The sequence below is a fragment of the Onychostruthus taczanowskii genome, unplaced genomic scaffold, assembly GCF_017590055.1.
Source record: "Onychostruthus taczanowskii isolate IOZ18803 unplaced genomic scaffold, ASM1759005v1 scaffold14, whole genome shotgun sequence".
In the NCBI taxonomy this organism is placed as follows: Eukaryota; Metazoa; Chordata; class Aves; order Passeriformes; family Passeridae; genus Onychostruthus; species Onychostruthus taczanowskii.
Genome location: NW_024498573.1, coordinates 15,676,962 through 15,701,496, shown reverse-complemented (window position 1 = coordinate 15,701,496; position 24,535 = coordinate 15,676,962). Strand labels below are relative to the sequence as shown.

The following is a 24,535-nucleotide window of genomic DNA, read 5'->3' as shown; positions in this document are numbered from 1 at the left end:
CCCGGGGGGTTCCGGGCCCCCCGGGGGTCGCGGCCCCGCGGCCCGGCCTAGTTCACGGACAGGTTGATCTGCGGTCCCGGGCGGTGCATCGGCTCGCACTGCGGGGGGAACAGAGGTTACGGGGCCGGCACCGCGCCCACGCCGGGGCGGTTCGGCCCCGGGCGGCTGTGGCCGAGCGAGGCTCCCGGGACAGCACCGACCTCCTCGGCTCTGCTCCCCTGCTCCGGCCGCTCCCGGGCGTGTGTCCCCGCCGCCCCCGGCGCGGGCAGGGGCCCGTCCAGCCAGCTCAGGTCGTGCGGGGAGAAGATGCGCTCCAGCCCCTTCCGGATCCCCACCAGCGCCAGCAGCTGCGGCCGGGCAGGCACGGGTCAGCACGGGGCGGGGACAGCCGGCAGCTCTGTCACATACCGCTGTCACCCCCGAGACGCCAGGGTGCTGGCCTGTCAACCCTCCCGGTCCTCGGGCGCCGTGCTTGCCCAAGAGTGTCACTCAGCCCCTGGTGACGGCCCCAGGCCCCAGAGCAGGGGAGGCTGGAGGCAGAGCAGCCCGGGCTCGTGTCCCTGCCAAGGCACCGTGCCGGCCGGGGGGCACCAGCCAGCCCAGCCCAGCCCAGCCCAGCCCAGCCCAGCCCAGCCGCAGAGCGGTGCCGCCGGTTCGAGGGGGGTCATACCATCACTGGGAAAATAATGGCGGCCACGGTGGACTTGAGAAGCCAGAGCAGGGCCAGGCAGAGCAGCTGGATGACGGTGAAGAGGTGCACCCGGCGCAGGGGCACCTGGCGCAGGTAGGCAAGGTCTGGCTGGTGCTTGGCTGGCATCAGGAGCAGCCGCACACGGTCCGTGAGCTGTAGTGACAGGGTGGCAGGTGGGTCACGCCTGTGCGGCTACTGGGCAGCTCTCACCCACCTCCCTGTTGAGATTGGGGCCGGCGGGAGGGGGTTTCACCACCATTTCTGCACTTCAGCCCTCCTGCCCTCTGCTGACCCCCAGCTTATGCCCGGGCCACTGAGTTTGTCTGCAAGACCAGGGGTCCTGGTGCCACTGTCACCACAGGCCAGGGGAGAGCTTTCCAGGCAGACCTCTGGAAAGGACAGAAAGAACTCTAGCTGTCTTTACAGGGTTAATTGAGAGCTGACACCCCTTGATCCCCCTCACTTCACAGGAAACTGCTGCAGCCTCCTCCAGAGCATAACTCTGGGTTTCCCAAGCAGAGGGAGGGTGGGAGTTTCCCAGCCTGTCATCTAGAGCAGGGTAATTGCAAGGAAACTGTACTATTTAGAGGAAAAAGCGGTGTAGATAATTCTGGAATAGAGTTTTTTTTCCCCTCTGTTGGTTTCTTGGGAAAAGAAGAGAACTGGCACATGAGCAGCAATACCAGAACCAAAGGACTGTCATGTCCCAGCTCTGCCTGCAGCTCCCAGGTGAGGAAGTCCCTGTTGCTTTGAGAGCAAGTCTGTGTTACCCACTGGTCCCACTTCTCCCAAACCACCTGATCCAGCAGTGCACAAGACTCTCCTGCTGCTCAGCATCCCAGAGCCCTTCTTTTTCCCTTTCCTTTGTCCTGGAAAGGTCCCTCTCTGCCTCCTTGTGCTGGGCCTGGTGGGAGACAGCTCTATGCTGTGCAGTGGCAGCTGTTACTGAGCAAAGCCCCTCCTCCCCACCCAAAAGCACAGCTCCCCTTCCCAGTGCAGCCCTCCCTCACCTGGATGCTGTTCAGTGCTGTCACCCCCATGTGCAGGAACACCCCGTACAGCACCGGCATCGGGATGTGCTGCAAGGCAGTGGGGTGGGGCATCAGCAGGGCAGTTCCCCGGGGGTCTGTCCCTGCTCACTGCCCTCTCATGTAAAAACCTGCTTGTGTGTCCACAGTCTGAGCCTCCTTTATTCCCAACAGCCCAGCCTGGCCTTATTGGCATCAGTAGTTGAGGTTCACATGAGCCCATGTCCTCCATGGTCCCTTTGGGTGGCATCTCATCCCCCAGGTGTGTCACTGCACCTCAGCTTGGTGCCATCTGCAAATGTGCTATGTATGTCTTTGATGAAGATACTTAACAGTATTTGTCCAGTAGGAGCACTTGGAAGATACCACTTGTTACTCATTTCCATTTGGGCATTGGGCTACTGACTGTAAATCTCTGGCCATGACCATCCAGCCATTCCTGACCCATCTAACTGTTCTTGCATCAACTCCAGCTGGGAGGTGAGGATGCTGGGAGGATCCTGTATCAAAGGCTCTATGAGACCAGCCTCAGAGGTGAGGAAAGAGGTGGAGGAAAAGAGTCCTACTGTCTGCCCACATGTAATGCAGGGCCACTGGAAGGGTTTTTCCCAGCATGGCAGTGGCAGCAGGTGAAAGCCAGCAGCAGCCAGGTCATCCACGTGGCAGTGTGGAGAGGTAGTGCTGGGGTGTGTTTGGGGAGCACAAGGACCCTGATATGTATGGGGAGGATGGACAGGTGACATGGGGCCACAGTGCCTTGTGTGCCAGCCCTCCTGTGCACTGGACACAAAGCCTTGGTGCAGTCCATACCCACAGAGGGCACAGCTCCCTGCCTGCCACACAGGCTTCCTGTGCTGCTTCAGTGGGTCAGGAACCTCCAGCCTTGCAGGGGATGGCCACCCCCTGCCTAGGAAAAGAGGCCACCCCAGCCAGGCTTCCTACCTTGAGCACGGGGGCCATGAAGACAGAGACTCCCATCAGGATGAAGACAGCCAGGCCTGTCAGCCTCTGCTCCCTGTGGTGGCAGCACAGGTGTCACAGGTGCCCAGGGTCGCTTGGGAGCCCACCCCCCTCCCTGCCCTCCTGGCCCCAAGGTCTCTGCTCTTTGCAGTTTTGATGGCCACAGGGAAAAGGGTCAGCTCAGGCTTGTTGTTTACCTGATGCCCAGGAACTCGGGGTGCTCGCCGGGGGCTGAGGTTGCACTCTCCTTCCTCAGGCTCTCCATATGTGCCAGGGAGATGACAGTGGCTGAGACATACCAGGGGAGGCCAGTGACAGAGGTGACAACCATCAGGAGGGAGACACAGAGGAGGTCCAGGTGGAAGCCTGCTCCTTTCTGCAGTGGAAAAGGCAGCAGGGCTGGGGACATCTTCCCACTTTCCTGGCCAGTTTGGGGTTCTGCTCCCCCTTGACTGCTTCCATGGGGCCCAGCCAGGACCTGGATCTTCCCCCATTGGCTGGTGCTGCCTTTTCCCTGTCCCCCTGCTCACCTGCAGCTTGTACTCCCTGCGGTTAAGAATGACAGCTGTGATCTGCTGGTCCATGAAGATAAGGATGGTGACAAGGACAGCAGGCACCGCGGACAGCAGGCAGACCCACCATGGGTTGGCTCCAAAGGGGAAAACGATCCAGCCCCGTGCTGGGTTTGTGGGCTGTGGAGAGCAGAAGGGTCATGGCAACTGCCACCCACCTGTGGGGTGTGCAGTGCAGTCGGGTGATGGGACCAGCCCCAGGTGCCCAGGCTGGAGTCCTACAGGCACCCAGGGATGCTCCACCTCAGGGGTGGAAGAGCATCCTCACTCATCCTGAGGATGCTGCTCACCCACCAGTCCCCCACAAGGACAACCTGGCTGTGCATGGCAACTGCCACCCACCTGTGGGGTGTGCAGTGCAGTCGGGTGATGGGACCAGCCCCAGGTGCCCAGGCTGGAGTCCTACAGGCATCCAGGGATGCCCCACCTCGGGCATCCTAGGGATGCTGCTGACCCTGGCTGTCACAGAGCAGGGTGTTGTTCTTGGACACCACAAGCCAGGAGCTGGGCATGTGCCTGTGACAGCAGGTGGAAGAGGTGGCATTGGGCAGTGATGATGGTGAGCCCAAGGAGGTGGTGGTGAACACTGGCTGCTCTGGAGCGCTGCCAGCCCCGCTCCACACCCAGGGTGAGTAGCCCAAGCCTGGAACTGAGCTTGTGGCTCTTGCTCCAGTGTGATCTGAACAGTGCAGGTCTGAGCCAGGTTATTTATAGTGCAAGGGATCAGCTGTGCTCAACCCTTTCTCATTTCCTGGGGTGTAGCTTGCACCCCCTGTAGGGCTGGAGCCAGTGATGAGGACGACAGTGACAGCACAGTGGGATGACTACCGTGGTGGGCACGGACCCACACCCTGACAGTGCTGTGCCCACCCTGCTGGCACCTTCAGCTCGCTGGGGACAAGGAGCTTGGGGGTCTCCAGGCCCAGGACAGCATCGACAGCACAGGAGGCGAGGATGGCCAGGATGGCGGCGAAGTCGCTCACCAGCTTCCGCACCTGCAGATGGAGAGGGCTTGGCCCAGGCTGGCAGGGGTGGGGGCTGCTCCTGGAGCAGCCTTGAAATGCAGCACCCAGAGCCATCCCCACACCTGTGGGACAGGTGGCCATGTCACTGGGGTGGCTGAAAGATGCTCACCCCCACAGGGAAGTAGCGGCTGCTCCTGAAGCGCTTGAGTGCAGTGCAGAGGAGGAAGGTGCCCCCAAAAAGCAGGAAGGAGACGAGGGTGACATCGGGCACGTACTGGCAGCTGGTGCCCAGGAGATGCCCACCTTGATCCAGGCACTGGGTCCTGCTCAGCCCTGCTGGGGTGGCAGGAGGCTGCAGGGACAAGGTGGGCAGTGAGGAGGGGTCACACATGATCACCTTGGGCTCTCCCCAGCGCCTCACCTGCCTGCCTGGGAGCAGGGGCTGTACCTGCCAGGTGGCCAGGGGTGAGGGCAGCGACGTGTCATTCCCTGCTGAGCTGTGACCTGCAAAGTGACAGGGGGCTGATTGGTTGGTACTGATTTCATCAGGATGACTGGGTTGATGCTGCCATCAGGCTGGGTCCTCAAGCTCTTCCTGAGGGCTCAGGGTGCTGGACCCATGTGACCTCTGAGGCCCTGGTGCTGGTTGATGTCCAGGAAGCACCAAGAGAGGGATGTCCCTGTGAAGGGCTTGGCTAAAGCACTGGACACTCAGAGGCACCATTGATCCCAGGCTGGCCAGCACTGATTTTTTTGGCACACTGTGTACATCTCATTTACAGGGTCAGTGCGGGTCATGTAATTTCCAGGGTCATGACTTCAAGCCCCCGAAGACAGCCCCTGATTTACAGACTGGGCTAGAAATGGCAGAGTGAACCCATCCAGGTGTCCCTTTCCAGCCTGTGACATCCCCCGTCCTGGAGGCGTAGGAGATAGGCCAAGGCTCTCCTAGCTCCCTGTACTGTCCTGCCTGCTTCCTGGGCAGTTCTGGGAGGCAGAAATAGGTTGACTGACTATGGAGGGAAGAGGAGGACACTGCAATGTGGTCAGGCAGGCGAGGATGGGATTAAACAGCCTCCTTCTCCAGTGCCTTCCCTCATCCAGCCAGGAAACAGGTTCCCATTGGCATCCTGGGGCAGCAGCTTCCTGCTCCCCACCCGCCCACGGCTGCTTGGGCTCACCGGGGCTGGACAAGTTGCAGGTGCAGCTGTAGGAGGTGACGTTGTCCAGCCGGTACTGCCAGTTGATGGGGAAGGCATCTGCCAGGCTCAGCATCTTCTTCAGGGAGTCGTAGATGAATATCAGGCTGATGAGCGCGCAGAAGCCTTCCTCGGTGAAGCGGGTGAAGTACCGCACCAGGTGACTGGCCTCGGTGGCCACCAGCACCACGCCAAAAAAGGCCACCCAGAGCCCAATCCAGAGGCGGAACTCCAGGTAGTCCAGGCTGTGATCCCTGGCGGAAAGGGTGACTGAAAGCCTCGCCAGTGACACCTGCCTGGAGTGCTGGTGTCCCCCACCAGCAGAGCTGAGGATCTGTCCCTGGCACTGAACTCACTGGCTGAAGGAGAAGAGGAGGCGCTCAAAGACAAGCACGGGGCCGGTGCTGCTCAGGATGGTCAGGGGCTGGCCCGAAAAGAGGCAGAAGATGAAGCCAGCAAAGGCTGTGCCCAGGAAGCTCTCCAGCACCCCCTGAAATGCAGGGAAGGGGTGCCAGGTGCCAGGCACATGGCAGGGAGGAGGGTTGTGGGCCTGCTCCCCCAGCAGCACAGAAGAAGACAGGGTCAGTGCTGGGGACCACGGGGGAGGGAGGCAGAATTCAGGCAATGCTCAGGATGTCCTGGGGATGCTGGTAGGAGCTGGGCACCCAGGGGCTCTCTGGGCTGGGCTGAGTAGGGTTGGTACCAGGCACCCCAGGCCACACTGACCTGCATGTTGGAAGTTGCATCCCCCAGCATGCCCCCGAAGGTGATGGCATTGGTGACTGTTGCCAGGTAGATGTAGAGCACTGCTGAGAGGCACTGAGGGTGCAGGGCATCGGAGAAGTCGCTGCCGTACCACGGTGCCTTCCTCCGGATGTCTCGCAGCAGCCCCCCAAAAAGCCTGGGGTGGGGGAGGGAGGTCTCAGAGCACACCCCACAGAGAGCTGCACAGCAAGGGATTGTCCCTTCCCCTGGGTACAGGAACTCAGAGGGGCTTGGACATGGTGGTCCCATGAGAAACCAGTGACCTGCCCCAAATCCAGCCCCCTGCTGCACCTCCCACTGCCCTTCCACACACTGACCTGCCTGTCCTCTCCAGCTCCTCCCCAGAGCGTGCGTGCCCTGGGCTGGCTCTGTCCCCAGCTGCTGTCATGTCCCCATTACCATGTGGCTGCTGGTCCAGTGGGTTCACAGTGGTCCTGTGGCAGAGCAGAGCCTGAGACAGCAGGCTGCAGGTTGGGACCCTCAGGACCCAGCTGCATTTAGGGGACACCAGGACAGGAAAGGGAGAACGGAGAGAGGACAGGGGTGCAAACAGGGCTTGTGCATCCCCTGATAATGGAGAGGAAAAAGATCAGGAAGAGGAGGAGACATGGAAGATGAAGATCTTTGAAGGTTTCTTCTAACTCAACCATGATTTCCTCTGGCAAGCTCTGGAGCCAGCCCTTGCAGGACTGGTTTTAGTGGAGGAGCTGGGCAGAGCCTGGGGTGTCCTGCTCAGAGGTTGAGTTTCACAAGTGCATGCTGCATCCCAGTGTTCCCATCAGCTCCCTTTGCAGGGGATTTGCCATCTACTGCCAAGTGGGACAGCAGGACTAACAGCAGGGGCACCAAAGCAGGGAGCTGTGGAGGGGCCTGGCTGGGAGGACCCCCTGGCTCCTGGGCAGCTTCATCCCCATGGAGACAGAAGTTCCAGTGTCACAGACAGAGGTATCCCTGCAGAGGGGCTGGCAGGGGTTGGGGTCACCTCCCTCCATCCCACCTCCTGCGTGGAGCTGGCAGATGGCTTGGTGGAGGAATTCGGGCACCAGGGTCCCATTTCCCAGGAGGAAGTACAATCAGCTCATCCAGGAATGCCTCTATCCCTGCCATGAGGTCCTCTCGGTGCTCAGCCTGCCGGGCAACTCTTTGGAAGAGCTGTGGGGAGATGCCGTGGTTTAGCCACCATGTCCCTTCATTCATCCACTTGGAACCTTCCTTCCAGCCTGCAGCCATCACCAGGAAACAAACCCACCCACTTCAGGGCAACAGGCGCCCTACATCCTGCAAACCCACCCAAGCTTTTGTTTTGTTATCCCGGGGAAGGCAGGCCACCAGCTTGCCCCATCCTCTGTCCTCCACTGTAGCCTGCAGAGGAGAGGAGTCCTGGTGTCCCCTGAGTGCTGTGCCAGGCTCACCTCATCTGTCAGCAGTGTGGCCATGGCCCTGCCAACCTCGTGGTAGGTTTTCACTCCGTGGGGGCCCAGCAGGATGAAGAGGAACCTGTGGCAAGACAGCACATCTCCAGAGCAGCCCTCTCCCCTCCAGGGGATGCCTCTCTGGGGGGGATGTGGGGATGGGGGCTGGGCAGGCCTGGGGGGCTTCTGCCACCCTAAAAGTGAGGTTGGGGGCAGAAGACATGTGTCTGAAGTGTCTGCTGCCACTGCATGGCAACCTCACAGAGACCATGGGATACCAGGACCCTGGATGGATGACAAGGCTCTGCAGAAATCCAGACTGGGGTGTGTGGGGGAACAAGTCTTTGGGACAGAGGAGGAGAAATCCTCAGCTGGAGGTGTCTCTGGCATAATTTTCCTGGGAATGTTGCTCGCAGGCAGGATGCTGGTGTGTTAGAGAAGGTGAGTTTGCCAGCAGCACAGACAGCAGGTTTGACAGGACTCTGGGGACATGGGAGGAGACTCGAAAGAGAGCTCAGAGCCCTTGATAAAATATGGTAAAAATCCCACAATTGAAAGGATGGTGCAAAATCTCCAGAGGGACAATCCACACAAATCATCCACGCCTTTCCAAAGCTGGCAGGAATGGTTACAGTCCTGAAAGCCTGAGATTGTCAAGCAGTTCCAGTGACTGCACCCTGAGCAAAGCCCCAGAGAGGGAGCAGGGAAACTCCTCTGGCCATGCAAGTGGGACTTGAGAGAACCCCCCGATGCTGGAGGCCTCTGGAGCCTGCTCCAAAGGGACGAGAAGTGACAGTTGCCACATGGGATTGCTGCACAAAGGCGATGGGAAAACCTTAAGACCCTAGAGATGGATCTGGATGAGAGACAGCCCTGAGGCAGTGGCTGCACCTGGGGGACAGCCCAGCATGGCCTGCAAAGGGGATGGCACCCTGGGCAAAGGGATGGCAGGGGCAAGGTCTCCCTGCCCTCTGGTTTTGGGGAGGAAAATGCAGGGCAGGGGATTATCGTGAAACCCTCGAGACCCTGGGACATTCACGGGGACTTGCTACCTAACTCCCGCGGAGGAGAGAGCAGAGGTGGGTGGATGTCTGTCCTGCTCCTCCCAGCTCCTGGGGACGGGTGCTCTGGGCAGAGTGACCAGGAGGTGGCAATGTCCCTCCTGATCCCCGCCTGCTTCCTCCGCGCACTTCCTAAGGAAGCCCTCCGCTGAAGGCACACTGCCCGTTTTCCCTCACGGCTTTGGAGGATGCATTCCTCAGCCGCGGAGAAACCATGGGGACCTCCTGCCCTGCTCCTCTGTGCCCACCCCATCTCACCACTCAGGAGAACAGCGGGAGGATAAGAGTCTCCTGAAAACCTGCATCCTGCCCCGCCGCCAGGCCCCACGCTCCGGCAGTAGGTGGAGAGCATTCAGAACCAGCTAGGGACAGGGAATGCAGAGCCCAGGGGGAATGACCCAGGGGATGTCCCTTCCAGGCTGCCCAACTCCACACTCAGCCCATTCTAGAGTGCTCCTAAGAAGCTGGGAAAAGCAGGAGGGGAAGCAGTGAGACAGGATTCTGGGACTGCACGTGGCACTGGGTGCCATTCCCTTTGCTTTGGACCAGCAAAGCCTTGTCTGATGTGGGGGAAATGGGGAGACAGGGATGGAGGAAGGCACTGGGCCATCAGCCGTGCTCTGTTACCTGCTTGGAAGAGAAATTTCAGCCAGTGAGCCAAGGGACACCCCATGCCTGAGGCGAATGAAGGCAGTGAAGGGCTTTTCCAGGAATTCAACTTCCCCCACAGCAACGTGGGCTGCTTCAGCCCCCGGTGGGACCTTCTTCTTGAATCTGTTTCTGAGCTGAAAGGAAAGGGATGCAGCAGCTGGGTACTCAGGATGCTGTGCTGAGCATTCAGGGTGCAGTAGCTGCTCCAGCCCAGCTCCACGCTGCCATACCTGCTCCTTAAGAGGCATTTTGGAGACCTGGGTTCTGGGCTCAGACCTGCCTTTGGCTTTCCCTGCAAAGAAAGAGAGAAAGCAGCAAAATCCATGTGCAGTTGAAAGGTCAGTGTGGGTACTGCCCTGGGCTGGAGGCAGTGGGAGGATGCCTGGTGGGACACCCAGGTTTCCTACCTTGGCAGGGAGAGAGACCAAGCTCGGCAAGGAGCTGCAGCAGGGATTTTGTAGGCTGGTGCTGTGGCTGGAGGAGCAGGAGGGCTGCCAGGCGCTCCCTCAGTGCAGGCTGCATCTCTGCTTCCTCAGGCTGCTCAGAAAGAGCTTTGTCTGCATCAGGGACAGGGACAGCTCTGAGTCTTCCTGCCCATTGGGGAGTTGCCCAAGGGAAAACCCCCTTAGCTGGAGTAGCAGAGAACCCCCCAGATACCCAGCTGTGTCACTCATCAGTGTTGTTCTATAGGCACCTCCTGGTGGCCTGTCCCTCTCTGGTGACCAGCCCATCCCAGGAGATGACCTTTGCATTACTCATGTACCAATTATTTCCTTGAAACTGGTGGCATCCAGATCCAGGAGCATTGTCCCCTTCTGCAGGCATGTCCTCAGCTGGAACAGGCTGTGCAGGGGCAGAGCTGGGACATGGGGTGCACTCCAGCGCTCCCCGCTGTCCTCCACCTTCTCCTCAAACTTGATCCACCTGCCCAGGGAGATGTGGGGGGTCAGTGGCAGGGTAGGTCCTGTGCCCCATGCCAGCAGTGAGAGTTAAAGCCTGGGTCCATCTTTGGGCTTAGCATGGGGCTGGCACTGGCAGGGAGGGGTTTGTGTGGCTCAGAGGGGCCTGCAGTTGGTTCATGGTGTGGGGGCAGCTGGGCAGACAAAGTGGTCATGTCCCCATTCCTGCAGACCCACACCTCTCTGAGGTCTGATCAGGAGAATTCCAGCCATAATGAGGTGACAGGATGGTTCAGGTTTGAAGGGACCTTAAAGCTCACCTTATTCCAAGCCTTCCACCATGGGCAGGGATGCCTTCCAATATCCCAGTTTGCTCCAAGCCCCTTCCAGCCTGGCCTTGGACACTTCCAGGGATGGGGCAGCCACAGCTTCTCTGGGCAATCTGTGCCTCACCACCCTCACAGGGAAGAATTTTTTTCCCAATATCCCATCTAACACTGATCTCTGGCAGTGGGAAGCCATTCCTGCTTGTGCTGTCACTCCAGTCCCTTGTCCAAAGTTGTTCTCCAGCTCTCTTGCAGCCCCTTTAGGCACTGCAAGAGGCTCTAAGGTCTCCCCTGAGCTTTGTCTTCTCTAGGCTAAACAACACCCCACCTCCCTCATCCTGTCTCCATAGCAGAGCTGTCCCAACAGAGCTGTTCCAGCCTTTGAATCATTTCCATGGTTTCCTTTGGATGTGCTTCAACAGGAGCTGGATGTGGTGCCCCAGGGCAGTCCCCCCAAAGCAGAGCAGGGGGGAGCACCCCTGCTCACCCTGCTGCCCGTGGTGCAGCCCAGGATACACTCAGCTTTCTGGGCTGCCAGTGCACGGTGCTGGCTCGTGTCCCATCTGTCACCCACCAGCACCCCCAGCCATTCTCCACAGGGCTGCTCCCAGCCCATCCATTCCCCCAGCTGGGCTGGGGCTGGGGGCGGCCCTGCCATTAGCAACACTTGCTGGAGTCAGAACAGAAGTGTCTTGAGCTGTTTTCACGCTCGGGCCATGCCAAATATTTTAACGCCGGGCACAGACAGAGCTCCCCTTTGTCCCCGTGGGTGGGCGCGCAGCCGCGGGCGCTGGCCGTGCTGCACGGGCAGAGCGGGCCCGGCGCTGCAGGCTCCTGCCCGGGGGCAGCCGTGCGGGCACAACGGGCTGGCTGCCGGGGAGAGCCGCAGCGCGGCCGCTTTGGTCCCACAGACACTCCGACCCCGCGTGAAGACCCCTTGCTGTCGCCAGACTCCTGTGGCCCGTGTCCCTGTGCCCCTGCCGGCGGGTGGAAGGGTGCCAGGGGGCACGGGGACATCCCAGCCCCGGCGCAGCCGCTGGAGCTTTGGAGAGGCAACAGAGAGGAGCAGGAGGAAGGGCGCTGTGCCTGGCCTGCCGAACATCCTGCCCTCTGCCATGAAATTAAGTCAGCCCAGCTGTGCACTGGCGGGGCAGAGCCCTGCCTTGGGGCTGAGGCTGGGGAGCGGCCAGCCTCGGGACATGCCCTGGGCTCCCAAAGCGTGGCCCAGCAGCTTGGCTCTCGCAGGTGTGCCTACCTGGCCATCTCCCTCCACTCCAGCCCCGCCGGGGTGCTGAGGAGCTGGTTGAGCTGGATGAAGAGCAGCGGGCAGGTGACGTCCCCCCTCTCCTCCCACTGCAGGACGGCACTAGCTCGCCGGGCCGCTGTGGCCGTGCTGGAGGGGAAGATGCTGCAGCCGAAAGCCTGTGAGGGAGCTCGAGGGTTGCTGCACTCTAGTCTGGGCTGTGAGCAGTTGTCTGCTGCCTGGAGAGCCGTGCCACCCGCCCCGGGTACGTGGGCTTGCATGGCCACCAGCACCGGCAGCCACAGGCGTGAGCTCCCCTCCAGCACTCACAGGATCCCACTCATCCCACACCTTATAACAGCTGTGAACTGGTTTAAACTGGCCACAAACCAATACACAGGAGCCAAGCCCAAAACAAACATCCCAAAACAGCAGGGTCAGCCCCACAGGTCCCAGTAAGGTTGTCCTGCCACATGTCCAGCTGCCCACCCAGGCCAGGGACCAGGGGACCCACCCGCCTCCTGTAGGTGACCTGGGTGGACAGGGATGTTCGTGTGTTCCCAGCCCTGTCTGCACCCTGCAGGGCGCTAGTGAGGGGGTGGCAGGGCCAAGCCTGGAGAGCTGGTGGCAGTATCTGTGCCTGTGCAAGGATGCTGTGCCCATGGCAGAAGGGGTGACACAGCCCATGGCAGCTCCTCCTGGAAAAGAGGATATGGGGACATGCTCTGGGGAAGGATGTGGCACCGCTGAGCAAATCCAGAGTGGGGAAATAAGGGGCTGCCAGTGGCAGGGCTGACGGAAAGGGCCGGGAGGGCTTCGGGGCTGTGCCGCTGATCAGAAGGCTTCTGCGTGAGCTGCAGCCGGTGAGCGGATGGAGGGGGAAGGACGTGGGCACAGCCGCAGCATCCTGCAGGGACAGGGACATGGCAGGCCCTGCACAGCGCTGCCAGCAGAGAGCAGCCACGGTGCTGGCTGTGCCCGTGCCATGCCCACCGCCACCGCGCTCGGCCCCTCGGCCCCCCGCGAACAAACCGCGGGGCTGTGTGCACTGCAAACACGGCGGCGGGACCGCAAACACCCGCGGCTCCGGCACGGGCCGGCTGTGCTGGGGCCCGCTGGAGCCGACAGGATCCAGCCCCAGGAGCAGCTGGAGCAGGGCCAGCCACCACCACGGCAGTCACGTTTTGGGGAAGGGCGGGTGGGAGCGTGGGTTCCTGAGGTCTGGTACCTGCCTGGCAGGAACTGAGACTGAGGATCTGGCCCAGGGTGTCCAGGCTGTTTGCTCTGGGATACCAGTGGGTACCATGGTGTGTGGATAGGTGCCCTTAGCTGGGGTGGGGACCGTGGGGAGACCCCTGGCAGAAGGACCCATCGATAAGGAGCATCAGGGATGCCCTGAGTCTCCCAGACCTTCCTGGGGTTCACCTCCGCCTCCTGCGGGGGCCACCTCAGCAGCATGAGATGGGGCATGACTGGCAGCAGGCATGGGCAGGGAGGTTGTGAGGGGCTGCAGGAGGTGGGAAGGGGTCATGGGAGGCTGTGGGAGGCAGAGGGGAAGAGGCAGCAGGAGGCAGAGGCAGGAAGCAGAGCCAGGCAGGTCAGCAGCCTGCACACATCCCCCCCACCCTTGCCCGCTGCCAGTCCTCTGTGCCAGCTGCCTCCCTGGCAGCTGACGTGAGCTGGTGCCTCCCTCTCCTGAGGTGCCAGGGCAGCTGGCAAACGCTGCCTACATACACTGCCACACGTGCCCAGCCTGGCCTTGGGGATGTGGTGGGGGACTGGCAGGGGCAAAAAATCCATCTCCATGGGGGCCTCCCCAGGAACCAGTGTGCAGAACTGCCCAGGGACACAGCCCCTCGCCTGTGCCACCACCCAACTCCACTGCCAGAGGCTTTGGGCTCCTGATGGCTGGAGGAGGCGGAAGGAAAAACATCCAGCAAACAATTGCAAAAGTCAAGTCTGAGCAAGAAGGAGGGTGTGAGCAGGGGGGGTGCCAGATCCGGTGGTATTCCTTGGAGACAGTAACAACAATGGCAGGAATATTTGCTCATGCCTAGCTGAGCCCAAACCAGCCATGGGCTGGGGGCTTGGGACCTCGGGACCCCAAGGAACAAACCAGGGGCCTCTGCTGGCCCAAAAGAGAGCTGGGGCAGGACTCTGCACTTGCCCAGCACTGATGTCAGTGACATTTTTTGCACTGTCACCTGTGCTGAGGATGGGGCCAAACACAGCACATGGTTGCCAGCATGGTGAAGGACATGGGGAAGCTCTGGCAGTGCCCAAACACAGCAGGCTGGGACAGGGACAAGGACAGTGGCTGGCTGGGGGGGTATTGTGAGGTGAGGCAGTGACTCCATCACTTGGGCAGCACAGGGGCACAAATGGGGCCTTAGGGACAGAAAGGGTCTCTGCTGCCATCTCAGATTGCCACCACATCCCCGACCCCCCGCTGGTGCAGTGGCACATGGACGGCCGTCTGTCCCCTTTCTGAGGGTCATCCCGTCCCCAGGGCCGGGAAGAGGTGCAGCCCTGACTCCTGAGCTGCTGCCTCCCACCTGATGCTCATTTTGTAAAGTGCGCTCCCTCTCCCAGTACCCTCGGGCCGCCTCGGCCACCTGCCAGCCAGGGTCTGGAGCCACGGGGACCATAGGGACCATCCTCTCCCCCTGGCTCTCTCCTGCCCTCGGCGCTCTGCAGAAACCCTTTTCTCCTCGCTCTCTCGCTACCCAGGCCGGCCCGCAGCGCGGAGCGGCACCGGGGCGGCCCTTGGGTCCCTGGGTGGCCCTTGGGTCCCTGGCCCGCCTCCGGAGAGAGGAGAACCTACGGGGCCAAGGTCCCGGGACCTGGTCCCGGTCCCGGCCGACGGGACACCCCCGGGGGCGGTGGGGAAGCCTTTCCCGGGGGCGGGGCGGTCGCTCAGCCCCTCCCCGCCCCGCCCCGCCGTCCGCCGCTTTCTACCCGCCGCGGGGCCGCCGTGCCGGAGAGTGGGCATCGCCGCGGGATCGAGCGGAGCGCGGCAGGGGCTGGACGTGTGTGCCCGCGGGTCATGGACGGGCGGGCGGTGCTGATCCAGGCGCTGCTGGCGGCAGGTACGGGCTCGCGTGGGGAGGGTCCTGGGTGCGGGCAGCGCATCCCAGCGCCGTGCTCGACTGGAGGGTCCCGAACATGTGGGGGGATGGTCTTGGACAACGCGAGCATGGCCGGTCCTGGGCGCGGGCAACGCGGTCCTGGTCCCGGGTGCGAGCAGACAGAAATATTGGTCCGTGTCCCGCGCGGGGGGTCCCGGGCAGGGCGGTGTCAGCCCCCACTCCTGACCGCTCTCTCCGCAGTGTGCTCGGCGGCGGCGGGTGGGCTGCGCCGGGACGAGCTGCACAACGAGGTGCTGCACAAGGGCGGCGGCGGCGGCGTGCCGATCCCGGCCACGGCCCCGCTGCTCGGCGGCAGCCCGGAGAAGGAGGGCGGCGGAGCGGCCTCGGGGGACGACTTCAGTGAGCTGCCGAGAGGTATGGAAGGGATAAGGGGTACCAGGGCGGGGCCGGGGTCGCGGGACGGGCTGGGCTGGGGGCAGTCGGAACCGGAGAGGTCGCGAAGATGCCGGGCTTTGCTCGGCTCAGTCCGCGGGTGCCCCGGCAGCAGCTCCGGTTCCGCTTCGGAGGGACTTGCAGTGGCGGGTGGGAGCAGTCCCAGATACCGATACGCGGCGGCAGCAGACCCGAGTGGGAGTAGCCCGTGGGGCACCAGCACGGAGTAGTGGCGTTCCTGCCAGGGGCTGTCCGTATTCCTGAAGTGCCTTGCAGGGCGGGTTCCAGGGGGTCCCAGGTCTCAGCTGCTTGGCCGGGAGGCGACAGAGCCCCTCGTGGCGGGGTTGCCGTGTCCGGGGTCCCGCGCTGCCCTCCCGGCGGTGGCGCGGGGACCGCCGTGAGTCACCGCCACCCACGCGCGGCTGCTCCTCATTCCGCGGCAGGGCTCGTCAGCCGGCAGCCCCGCCACGGGGGCGGTGGGGGCACTGCCGCTCTCTGGGGCGCCCGAGCACCCACGCCGGGCTCCTTGCCCCGAGCTGGTAGCAGAGAACGTCTCGGTGTCTCTCACGGGGGTTGGACGGGGGCCCATCGCGGGCCCAGGGGGTGACATGTACCTGTGCCTCGCACCCGCGGCGTGCCGAGGGCAGTACCTGGCACCAGGAGCGTGCTCTTCTGCTCCGTACAGCTCACCCTCCCATTTTTCCGTGTTTTTCTTTGCTTTCTGGCTGTGCCAGCAGACTGTGACAAAAAAGCAGGCAAAACCGGGCTGAGCCACTCGCACCGGGTGGGACTCAGCCCTCGGGAAACGCAGCAGTGTGTGTGTTGGCTGTGACTGGGAGATAACTCAGGGCAGGAGAGGCAGGGGACGGAGCAGCCCCTGCTGTCAGCCTCATCCGGAGGTTTCTCCGAGCCGCAGAGTTTCCTGGAGTATCGGTTTTCTCCAGGCGCAGCATGGAGGATGTCGACATGACTTTGCTAGGTGTGCAACCGGTGTGTGCCAGCACGAGAGGCGCTGGTTCCGTGAAGAAGTGGTTGAGTTGTAACCTGGACAGGTTACAACTTGCCAGGTTGGACTCCACTGTACTTTCCTTCCTGAGCAGCCCCGGGCTTAATTCACCGGGGTTACTGAGCACCATAGCTCGGGGGAGCTAAAAAATCCCCCTTGGAGCAGTGAGTGCTCTCCCACACCTCAGCACCCAGTGAGATCAAGCTAGGAACTGGTTTGTTTTGGTATCTGCACACCTTAAAGACCATTCCAGTGCCGTTCTAGTGTTGGGCTGTGTCTGGGTGAGGAGCTTGGTGCTCTGGTTTCCACCAACCTGACAGGGGGCTGGCCTGGCACCAAAAGCCACTGGTTACTGCACCGGAATTAAAACATACCATTGTAATTCATGGGAATGATGCCCTCACCATCTCTTGGGCTCTGCAAAACTAAAACTTAAGGCAGGCTTGCTCTTTTAATCCTGCCCTGGGGTGAGTAAGGCATCCTTGTGCCCACGGGAAGGAGAGTCCATCCCAGCCATGAATAGGGTCTTAGAAAAGCCTGTGCTTGTCAGGGAAATAAAGGCCAGATAAAGGGGCAATTAGCAGTGTTCTGTATTCAGTGGAAACTGGTGCATATAATAGCAGCATTTGAGATGTATAAAGCTCTGTTCCCCCTGCCCAACTCCCTTCTTTCCTTGAGAATTGTTCTTATGAATTGGAAAGGCCATGATATTTGTGAGGATCTGGAAAAAAAAAAAAAGCCCCCCCCCACCCCGGGCTCGGGGGCAGCTCCCAGCACAAAAGGGCTGTGGGAGCCAGGGCTGAGCAGTTGTGGCAGCCCTGGGATGTGGCTTTGGCTTCCCTTTGGTTGGCACGTGGAGCTGATCTGACTGCTATTCTCTCCTTCCGAAATTGTTTTTCAGTTGCCTTCCTGTCAAAGCCTCAAGGCCTCGTTACTCCCAAGAAAAAAGGGAACGGCAATAAAAGAAGAAAAGGCAAAGGCCTGGGGAAGAAGAGAGACCCGTGCCTGCGGAAGTACAAGGATTTCTGTATTCACGGCGAGTGCAAGTACATCCGAGAGCTGGGAGCTCCCTCTTGCATGTGAGTTGCTGGTGTGTGCCTGTGCCGGGGGAGCCTTAGTCATGATTCTTTCAATTCGCCAGGCTGGGCAGAGGAAAAGCAGAGATATTTTTAGTGTATGTTCCCTACCCATGCAGGGACAATTCTGACTTGTAATTCTTGAGAAGTGTCCGCCCCTTCCCCAAATCCTGTCATGGCCTTAGAGCCAGGGTTCCCTGCCAGCATGGTGAGCTCTGGCTGTGCTGGGGACTGCAGTATGGTGTGTAGGGCTGGAGTCTGGCAGCTGAGGACTTCTGCAGGTCTGATTTGGGAAACCTCATCCTGACCCTGTCGCTGTAAAGCCCCCACTCTGAGACCTCTTGGCTCCTGCATCTGTCAGGGCACATCAGTGCAGGTGGGAGGAGCATCTCTGCCATGCCAGCAGCAAAGTGGAGTGGAGGTAGCACCTTTGGGGACAGGCTGCCAAAGCCATGCTGTCCCTTGGCCTGATGTACCCCTCCTTGCCCCCCACCCTGGAGTGCAGAGCAAGCAGGGACTAGATGAGGCAAGTGAAGGAGAAAGTATTTGCCTGCTGCTGGGGCACCTGGATACAGCGCTGCTGCTGCAGGAAATACCCTGGGGTGCATATTTGATCCCCACTGACGTGGGCAGGACTTGAGCTGGCAGATATGTAAGAAGCTTTGTTCTTCACTATCAATCCTCTGAGCCACCCAGCCTTGAGCCCAGGGAAGATAATAGCTCCCTGGCTTATGGTGCCCACAGGATCTGCAATCTGCAGGGATCAAGCTCCACAGAGCTCCTCTAACTCCCTGGTTTCTCCCTGTTGAAGCTGTCATGAAGTTGGGCCCTTGCATGGGGGACTCGGGACTGCCAGTGAAGGGACATCTTTGCAGGCTCAGTTTGGGTTGGTGACCCAGCACAATGTGGGTTGTGACACCCTGGCCTAGGACTGGGACAGCCAGGTGTCCCTGGCCCAGATCCCTGGGGTGGGGAGAGAAACTGGGACACAGGCAATCAGCAGGGATTTGGGGGCTGGCTGCGTCTCTTCAGCATGGGGGTCTGTCCCTGGGTGGCATCTCTCAGAGCCATCAGAGTTTTTAGCAACAGTGGCCAACTGCCCCAGTCTCCTCTGCTAAAGAGGCCTTGTGTGGACTGGTGTCACTTGGTTGTGGCTACTTTTGGTGCTTGACTGTGCTGCTGTCACAGGGTCTCCTAGTCTGTTTCTTCCTGGAACACAGGGTGGAATAAGGATGATGCTGAGCTGGGTCCTGCACCTTTGCCATGTGCCCAGCCTTGCTGCTGTGCCTGGGAGGTGATGCTGGCATGTGGCATTGTGAGCCCAGGAGCTGGGCTGAGTCCGGCTTGGAGATCAGCCTGAGGGTCAGTGGTGCTGGATATAGAGGGATATATTTATCTGGTTGCATCAGTGCAATGTGGCTCAGGGAGGGCTGGAAGCCTCCCAGCCTGTGTGGAGCGTTATTTCTGTTACATGAGCAACCTCCCAAGTCTCCAGGGATGGGACACCTCTGAGCTGGCAGGGTGTGCAGGGACATCCTGCTCCATGGGAAATGCTGGCCAAGCTGCCTCGCTGCTCTCTTCCCACTTATAGAGGTGCCCACTTCTGAGCAACCTGCCAGGGTGTGACTGGAAAGAGAACAGACCCCAGTGCCTTCTACTACTGGGGGAGAGCTCGACCTTTCTAGGAGTCTTCACTAGGTGCAGGAGAAACTTAATTTACCAGTACAATAGAGATGATGGTGACATCAGCCCTCCCAGCTCAGGGGTGTGGGGCCCAAGGGGAATAGGCAGGGTGTTGGTTAAGGCTGAGCACAGAGGCACTGCCTTCCCATGGGGTGTGGGGGACCCCAAGACCTCCCATCCTTGCTCCCCACTGACCTTTGTGAGTTTCCTTCTTGCCCAGATGCCAGCCAGGCTATCACGGAGAGCGCTGCCATGGCCTCTCACTGCCGGTGGAGCACCCGCCCAGCGCGTACGACCACACCACAGCCCTGGCCGTCGTTGCTGTTGTCCTGTCCTCCCTGTGTCTTGTCATCATCGCAGCCCTGCTGATGCTCAGGTGAGTGGGATGGCACTGAGCTCCCAGATCTGTGTCCCTGGAAAGACCATGTGCAAGAGGAGGATGAGCAGAGGCTTCTCCATGCCCTGAGCATCCCTTTACTTGGCCTCGCAGGTGTCACAAGAGGGGTGGCTACGACGTAGAAAACGAAGAGAAAATCAAGCTGGGCATCACTGTGAATCACTGAGGATGCCAGGTGCTGGCGAGGTGAGCCTCTGGCTGGGCATGGGGCAGCAGTGTGGCTGATGGACATCTGGGGGCTCTGCTGTTTGTGCTGGCTGGGTCTGCTGTGTGGATCCTGTGCCAGAGCTAGGCAGGAGCTGAAGGCAGCCTGAGTCTGGAGAAGCAGCTGGCTGAGAGTCTGGGCTGCCCTGTGGGGCTCCAGTCTTATTCTCTCCCCTTCCTGCTGAAATCCTGTCCCCTGGCACCCCTGTCATTCATATGTCCTTCTTTCTAACCCCCAGTCTCTGCTCTGTGCTGGTGTTCCATGCTTTGGGGATTGTTTGGTAGTAGGGAAGCTGCTTCTGTTTTGTTTAGCTTTTTTCCCTCTCTCATTCTGCTCTCTCTCTGACCCTCTGAGTCACTTCCCCTCCTTAGATATTGCATCTATTTATATACAAGTGTAAAAAACCCCTTTCCTTTTCGTTCCCACTCTACTTATTACTTGCACCAAAGCAATGCCTATCAGCTTGGCACAGGGGGATCTTGCTGCCAGCCCATGCCATGTTCTTCTGGCTGGGCTGGGATATGTGCTCTGTCCCAGGGGTGGCTGTGGGGCTGGGTGCTGAAAATTTGTCAAACTTCCTCCGATCTGACCTAAATCCTGACGTTAGGTGTGGTCATACATATTACAGCTACTTCTCTTCTTAAGAAAAAAAAAAAAATCATTGTTCTTTGTGAGGATGAGGTAATGCCTTTGGAGAATTTCTGTCATGTTCATCACAGTGTTGGGGGTGGGAATTTGAGCTGCTCATAGAAGCTGAATTTTCAGGAAGGAGACTTGGCACAAGGCTTTCCTCACTGTCCCCTTTACCCTGGGGGTTACTGGGTGGGTGTGTCCGGGGGAAGAAGTGCTGTGCTCCCCGGAAGGGAGCATGGTGGGTGGGGTACCTTGGCTCCCATCCTCCCGCGTCCAGCCCCGAGGGGCGGCGAGTGGGGTTTGGGTGGGCACGGGGGTTCTCCCGCCGGGCTGGGAGGGTCGGTACCTCTGTCGCCCCACGCAGGGATTGCTCTGTGGCAGAGAGCCCAGGATCGCGGTGTGAGCTCTCCCGCCTCTCTCTTGCAGGGGTCGGCACTAATGCACTTCTACCTCCTGGAAGAGGCGAGACCGCGGCGCCAGCGGCACTGGGGGCTCGCTGGAGCACCAGGACGGCACCGGCGGGGCTGCCCGGGCAGCGGCGGCACTGCGGCAGCTCCGTGGCACCCCCGGGACGGAGCGGGCTCGGCAGCGGCGCTGGCCGGGGGCACAGGGGCTCCCCGGCGGCTCTCCGTCCACTGCAGTACGTGCCGAGGAACAAGCTGTGAAAGGGAGGAGACCGAGCTCGGGGCTTCCTTCGCCGCAGAAAGGGGGGGAGGGTAACAGCTATTTAACAAGATATTTTTCATTTTAAATTATATATTTATTTTAGATAAACTGTACATAGTATTTATATTTATTGTAGGTCTGGCCCTGCATCCTTCATGTACGTCAAGATGACAGGGTCAGACCTCCCTTATTTTTTAAGTGCAATGTAATATTCTAATAAATAACACTTTGTAACAAACACTTGGGTTATTAATCATGGCGGTGGAAAGGAGTCAGAATTCTCAAGGCTGCGTTCAGCACCAATTCCATGCTGGTGGGGTACTGCCAACAGCAGCAGAGATCCTGAGTGTGTGGTCAGGGCTGCTGGATCAGCTTGTGCTATCCTCGGGGAGCAGTATGGTGTAAGGGGCTGGAGGCAGGATCCATCTCAGCTTGGCCCCATGTGGATTATTTTAGAGATTTTCTTCATCTTTGCCAGCTGGTTGTTTGGGAGGGGTGCGATGTTTGTGGGTCTCCTCACCAAGCAAAGCTGCCTCCGGTATGAATAAAGCCACTCTGGCCATTGATCCTTTCAAATGGGAATGGTCCCTGGTTTTAAGCCAGCATTTGTTGTTTAGACACTGGCACAGGTTGCCCAGAGAAGCTGTAGCTGCCCCAAACCTGTGGGCGTTCAAAGCCAGGCTGAATGTGGCTTTGAGCAACCTGATCCACTGGAAGGTGGGCAGGGTTATCCTAAAGATCCCAAATAATGTTTTGATGGTTCTCTAATTTGGCAAAACCAAAAAATCCAGAGGTGGGCTTACACCCCTTTTGAAAGGAATCCTAGCTGTTCTTGGGGTGATGGCAGATTCCTGGAGCTGAGGTAATTCCAGCAAGCATCACTTCATACAGTGATCAGGAATGATTCCTTACTTTGCAGTGAAAATAACCTCCAAACCAGTTCTTCCCTCTTCCCTGGGGGGAAGTGAGAGCGGAGGAGTTGCTGGCTCTGCTAGAGAGCCATGAGGCAGAGAGAAACCAACAAAACCTCCTGGGCTGCATCCAAAGGAGCATGGCCAGCAGGTCAAAGGTGATTCCTCCCCTCTACCGTGTACAGTTCTGGTGTCTTCAACATAACAACAATATGGAACTGCTGGAGCAAGTCCAAAGGAAGCCACAAAGTTGGTAAGAGGAGTGGAGGATCTTCCCTATGAAGACAGACGGAGAAAGCTGGGGCTGTTCTGGTGGAGAATAAAAGGTTGAATAGAGAACTCATTGCAATGTTCCAGTGTCTGAAGGGGCCTCCAAGGAAGCTGGAGAGTGACTCCTCACCAGGAACTGCAGTGACAGGACAAGGAGTAATAGGCACAAGTTGAAATAAGGGAGTTTTAGGTTAGCTATATGGAAGAAATCCGTTATTGTGAGGGATGGAAACAGGTTGCCCAGAGAAGCTGTGGCTGCCCCATTCCTGCGACTATTCAAGGCAAGGTTAGATGGGGCTTGGAGCAACCTGGGATAGTGGAAGGTGTCCTTGCCCGGGGCAGGGGGAACTTGGGATGAGATGATCTTTAAGGTCCTTTCCAGCTCCTTAACATTCTGTGATTCCCAGCGAAGGCAGGGATGGCTCTCCCCCTCCGGCCGGGCACACCCAGGCGGGGCCGGCCCGGCGAGCTGGTTCGTGCCCACACCCCCACCGGGGCAGCCGGCCCCCGAGAGCACCGCAGGGAGCGAGGAGCCCTCACGGGAGCCCCCAGCCCGCTCGGTGCCGGTGCCGGTGCCGGTCGGGGCCGGTCCCACAGCAGCCCCCAGCCCGTTCGGTGCCGGTGCTGGTCGGGGCCGGTCCCACAGCAGCCCCCAGCCCGCTCGGTGCCGGTGCTGGTCGGGGCCGGTCCCACAGCAGCCCCCAGCCCGCTCGGTGCCGGTGCCGGTGCCGGTCGGGGCCGGTCCCACAGCAGCCCCCAGCCCGTTCGGTGCCGGTGCTGGTCGGGGCCGGTCCCACAGCAGCCCCCAGCCCGTTCGGTGCCGGTGCCGGTCGGGGCCGGTCCCACAGCAGCCCCCAGCCCGCTCGGTGCCGGTGCCGGTCGGCGCCGGTCCCACAGCGCGTCCCGCCCGCGGGTGGGGCCCTGACTGCCCCCGCCCTCCTGAGCATGCGCCGTGCGTGGACAAGATGGCGGCGCCCGTGGATCTGGAGCTGAAGAAGGTACGAGACCCCTGTCCGCGTGTTTCTCTTTCATGTGTGCGCCCTCCATGTGTCCCACCCTTCCACTGTGTGTCCTGCCCACTGTGTGCCCCTTCTCGTGTCTCCCTCCGTGTCCCGGCGTCGCTGGCCGGTCCCCCAGCCCGGGGCCGGCTGTGCCCCGGCGCTCCTCACCCCGGCGCTCTCCCCTGGCCAGGCCTTCACGGAGCTGCAGGCCAAGGTGATGGACACACAGCAGAAGGTGAAACTGGCCGACCTGCAGATCGAGCAGCTCACCAAGACCAAGAAGCACGCGCACCTCACCGACACGGAGGTGATGATGCTGGTGGACGAGACTCGCATGTACGAGGGCGTGGGGCGGATGTGAGTATCGGCCGGGGCGGGGGACACCGCGGCTCTGCGCGCCGGGAGAGGGGCCCCTCGGTTCAGGAAGGACACTGAGAGTCTGGAGCATGTCCGGAGAAGGATAACGCAGCTGGGGAAGGGTCTGGAGCACAAGGACTAGCTGGAGGAGCTGTGATAGCTCAGCCTGGAGAAGAAGAAGCTCGAGAGAACCTTCTTTCTTTCTTCATCTTCCTAACTGGAGAGTGGAGCTAAGTGGTGGTGAGGCTTTTCTCACAGATGACAAGTGATGAGAAGACATAGTCTTAAACTGCACCAGGGGAGGTTTAGGTAGGTCATTAGGAAGAATTTCTTCACAGAAAGGGTGACTAAACATTGGAAGGGGCTGCCCAGGGAAGTGGTGAAGTCACCATCCCTGGAAGTGTTTAAGGAAAGACTGGACATGGCACTTAATTCCATGATCTAGTTGACAAGGTGGTGTTGGGTCATAGGTTGCCCTCAGTGACCTCAGAGGTGTTTTACAACCTGGTTGATTCTGTGATTCTGAGACTCCCCCAGCCCGAGGCTCTATGAAGCCTCCAGGCTGCTGCCCTGGGCAGGAGGCTCTCCCCTTCACAAGGGGCACATCAGGTGTCTGTCAGCATATTCACTTGTTTCCTTTTTCTCATTGTCTTACATTTTTGATTTCAGCAATTAGCCTGTGGATGCAGTGAGGCTTACTCCTTTACCTCTTGGGGTTAGGTACTGGCTGCCTTGATGAAGGGCTGTTACAAATTTTATTGGCTTTGTGTGGTTTTGCTTGCTGGCTCAGCTCCTGGCCTCAATGCTGTCCTCTGGCACCTCTGGGAGTTTGTAATTTCAACTAGCAGAGCAGTACTCTAATGCCAAATGACAGTTGTGGGAAGGCCCTCACAGATCTACCCAGCATCAATCATTTCCAGTGTAGTTTATGTCAAACTCCTTGAAAACCCCCTGTGCATAGCTCCTGTGCTCAGGGCTTTGCTGGCACAGATGCTTTAACAGAAATGTCCTTTGCAGTGTCATGCCTGGGAATGGAT

The 24,535-nt window shown here is 59.8% G+C and overlaps 3 protein-coding genes across 3 annotated transcripts in view; 2 read left to right on the top strand and 1 right to left on the bottom strand.

The window, feature by feature from the left end:
- Positions 1–47: 47 nt before the first annotated feature.
- SLC4A9 (solute carrier family 4 member 9) lies at positions 48–12,203 on the bottom strand. Its single transcript, XM_041397679.1, has 21 exons — positions 11,785–12,203; positions 10,068–10,228; positions 9,712–9,861; positions 9,535–9,596; positions 9,281–9,438; positions 7,593–7,677; positions 7,178–7,332; positions 6,498–6,614; positions 6,142–6,316; positions 5,772–5,905; positions 5,398–5,669; positions 4,665–4,720; positions 4,386–4,568; positions 4,133–4,246; positions 3,210–3,371; positions 2,877–3,055; positions 2,662–2,734; positions 1,702–1,770; positions 671–844; positions 201–347; positions 48–98 (listed from the first exon to the last, which is right to left on the bottom strand). The coding sequence occupies exons 1-21, from the start codon at positions 12,051–12,053 to the stop codon at positions 48–50; spliced, it is 2,946 nt and encodes a 981-aa protein (XP_041253613.1). The 5' UTR covers positions 12,054–12,203.
- On the top strand, positions 718–21,197 carry HBEGF (heparin binding EGF like growth factor). Its single transcript, XM_041397680.1, has 7 exons — positions 718–784; positions 14,503–14,861; positions 15,102–15,275; positions 17,201–17,378; positions 19,279–19,434; positions 19,549–19,641; positions 20,720–21,197. Exons 1-6 carry the CDS (start codon positions 741–743, stop codon positions 19,619–19,621), a joined length of 984 nt encoding a protein of 327 aa, XP_041253614.1. The 5' UTR covers positions 718–740; the 3' UTR covers positions 19,622–19,641; positions 20,720–21,197.
- A 1,828-nt stretch (positions 21,198–23,025) lies between these two features.
- Positions 23,026–24,535, top strand: part of PFDN1 (prefoldin subunit 1) — a 31,509-nt gene continuing 29,999 nt past the window's right edge. Inside the window, exons 1-2 of the mRNA XM_041397961.1 lie at positions 23,026–23,138; positions 23,332–23,498. Coding sequence (XP_041253895.1) covers positions 23,106–23,138; positions 23,332–23,498 — 200 coding nt within the window. The 5' untranslated portion in view covers positions 23,026–23,105. The remainder of the gene's footprint in view (positions 23,139–23,331; positions 23,499–24,535) is intronic.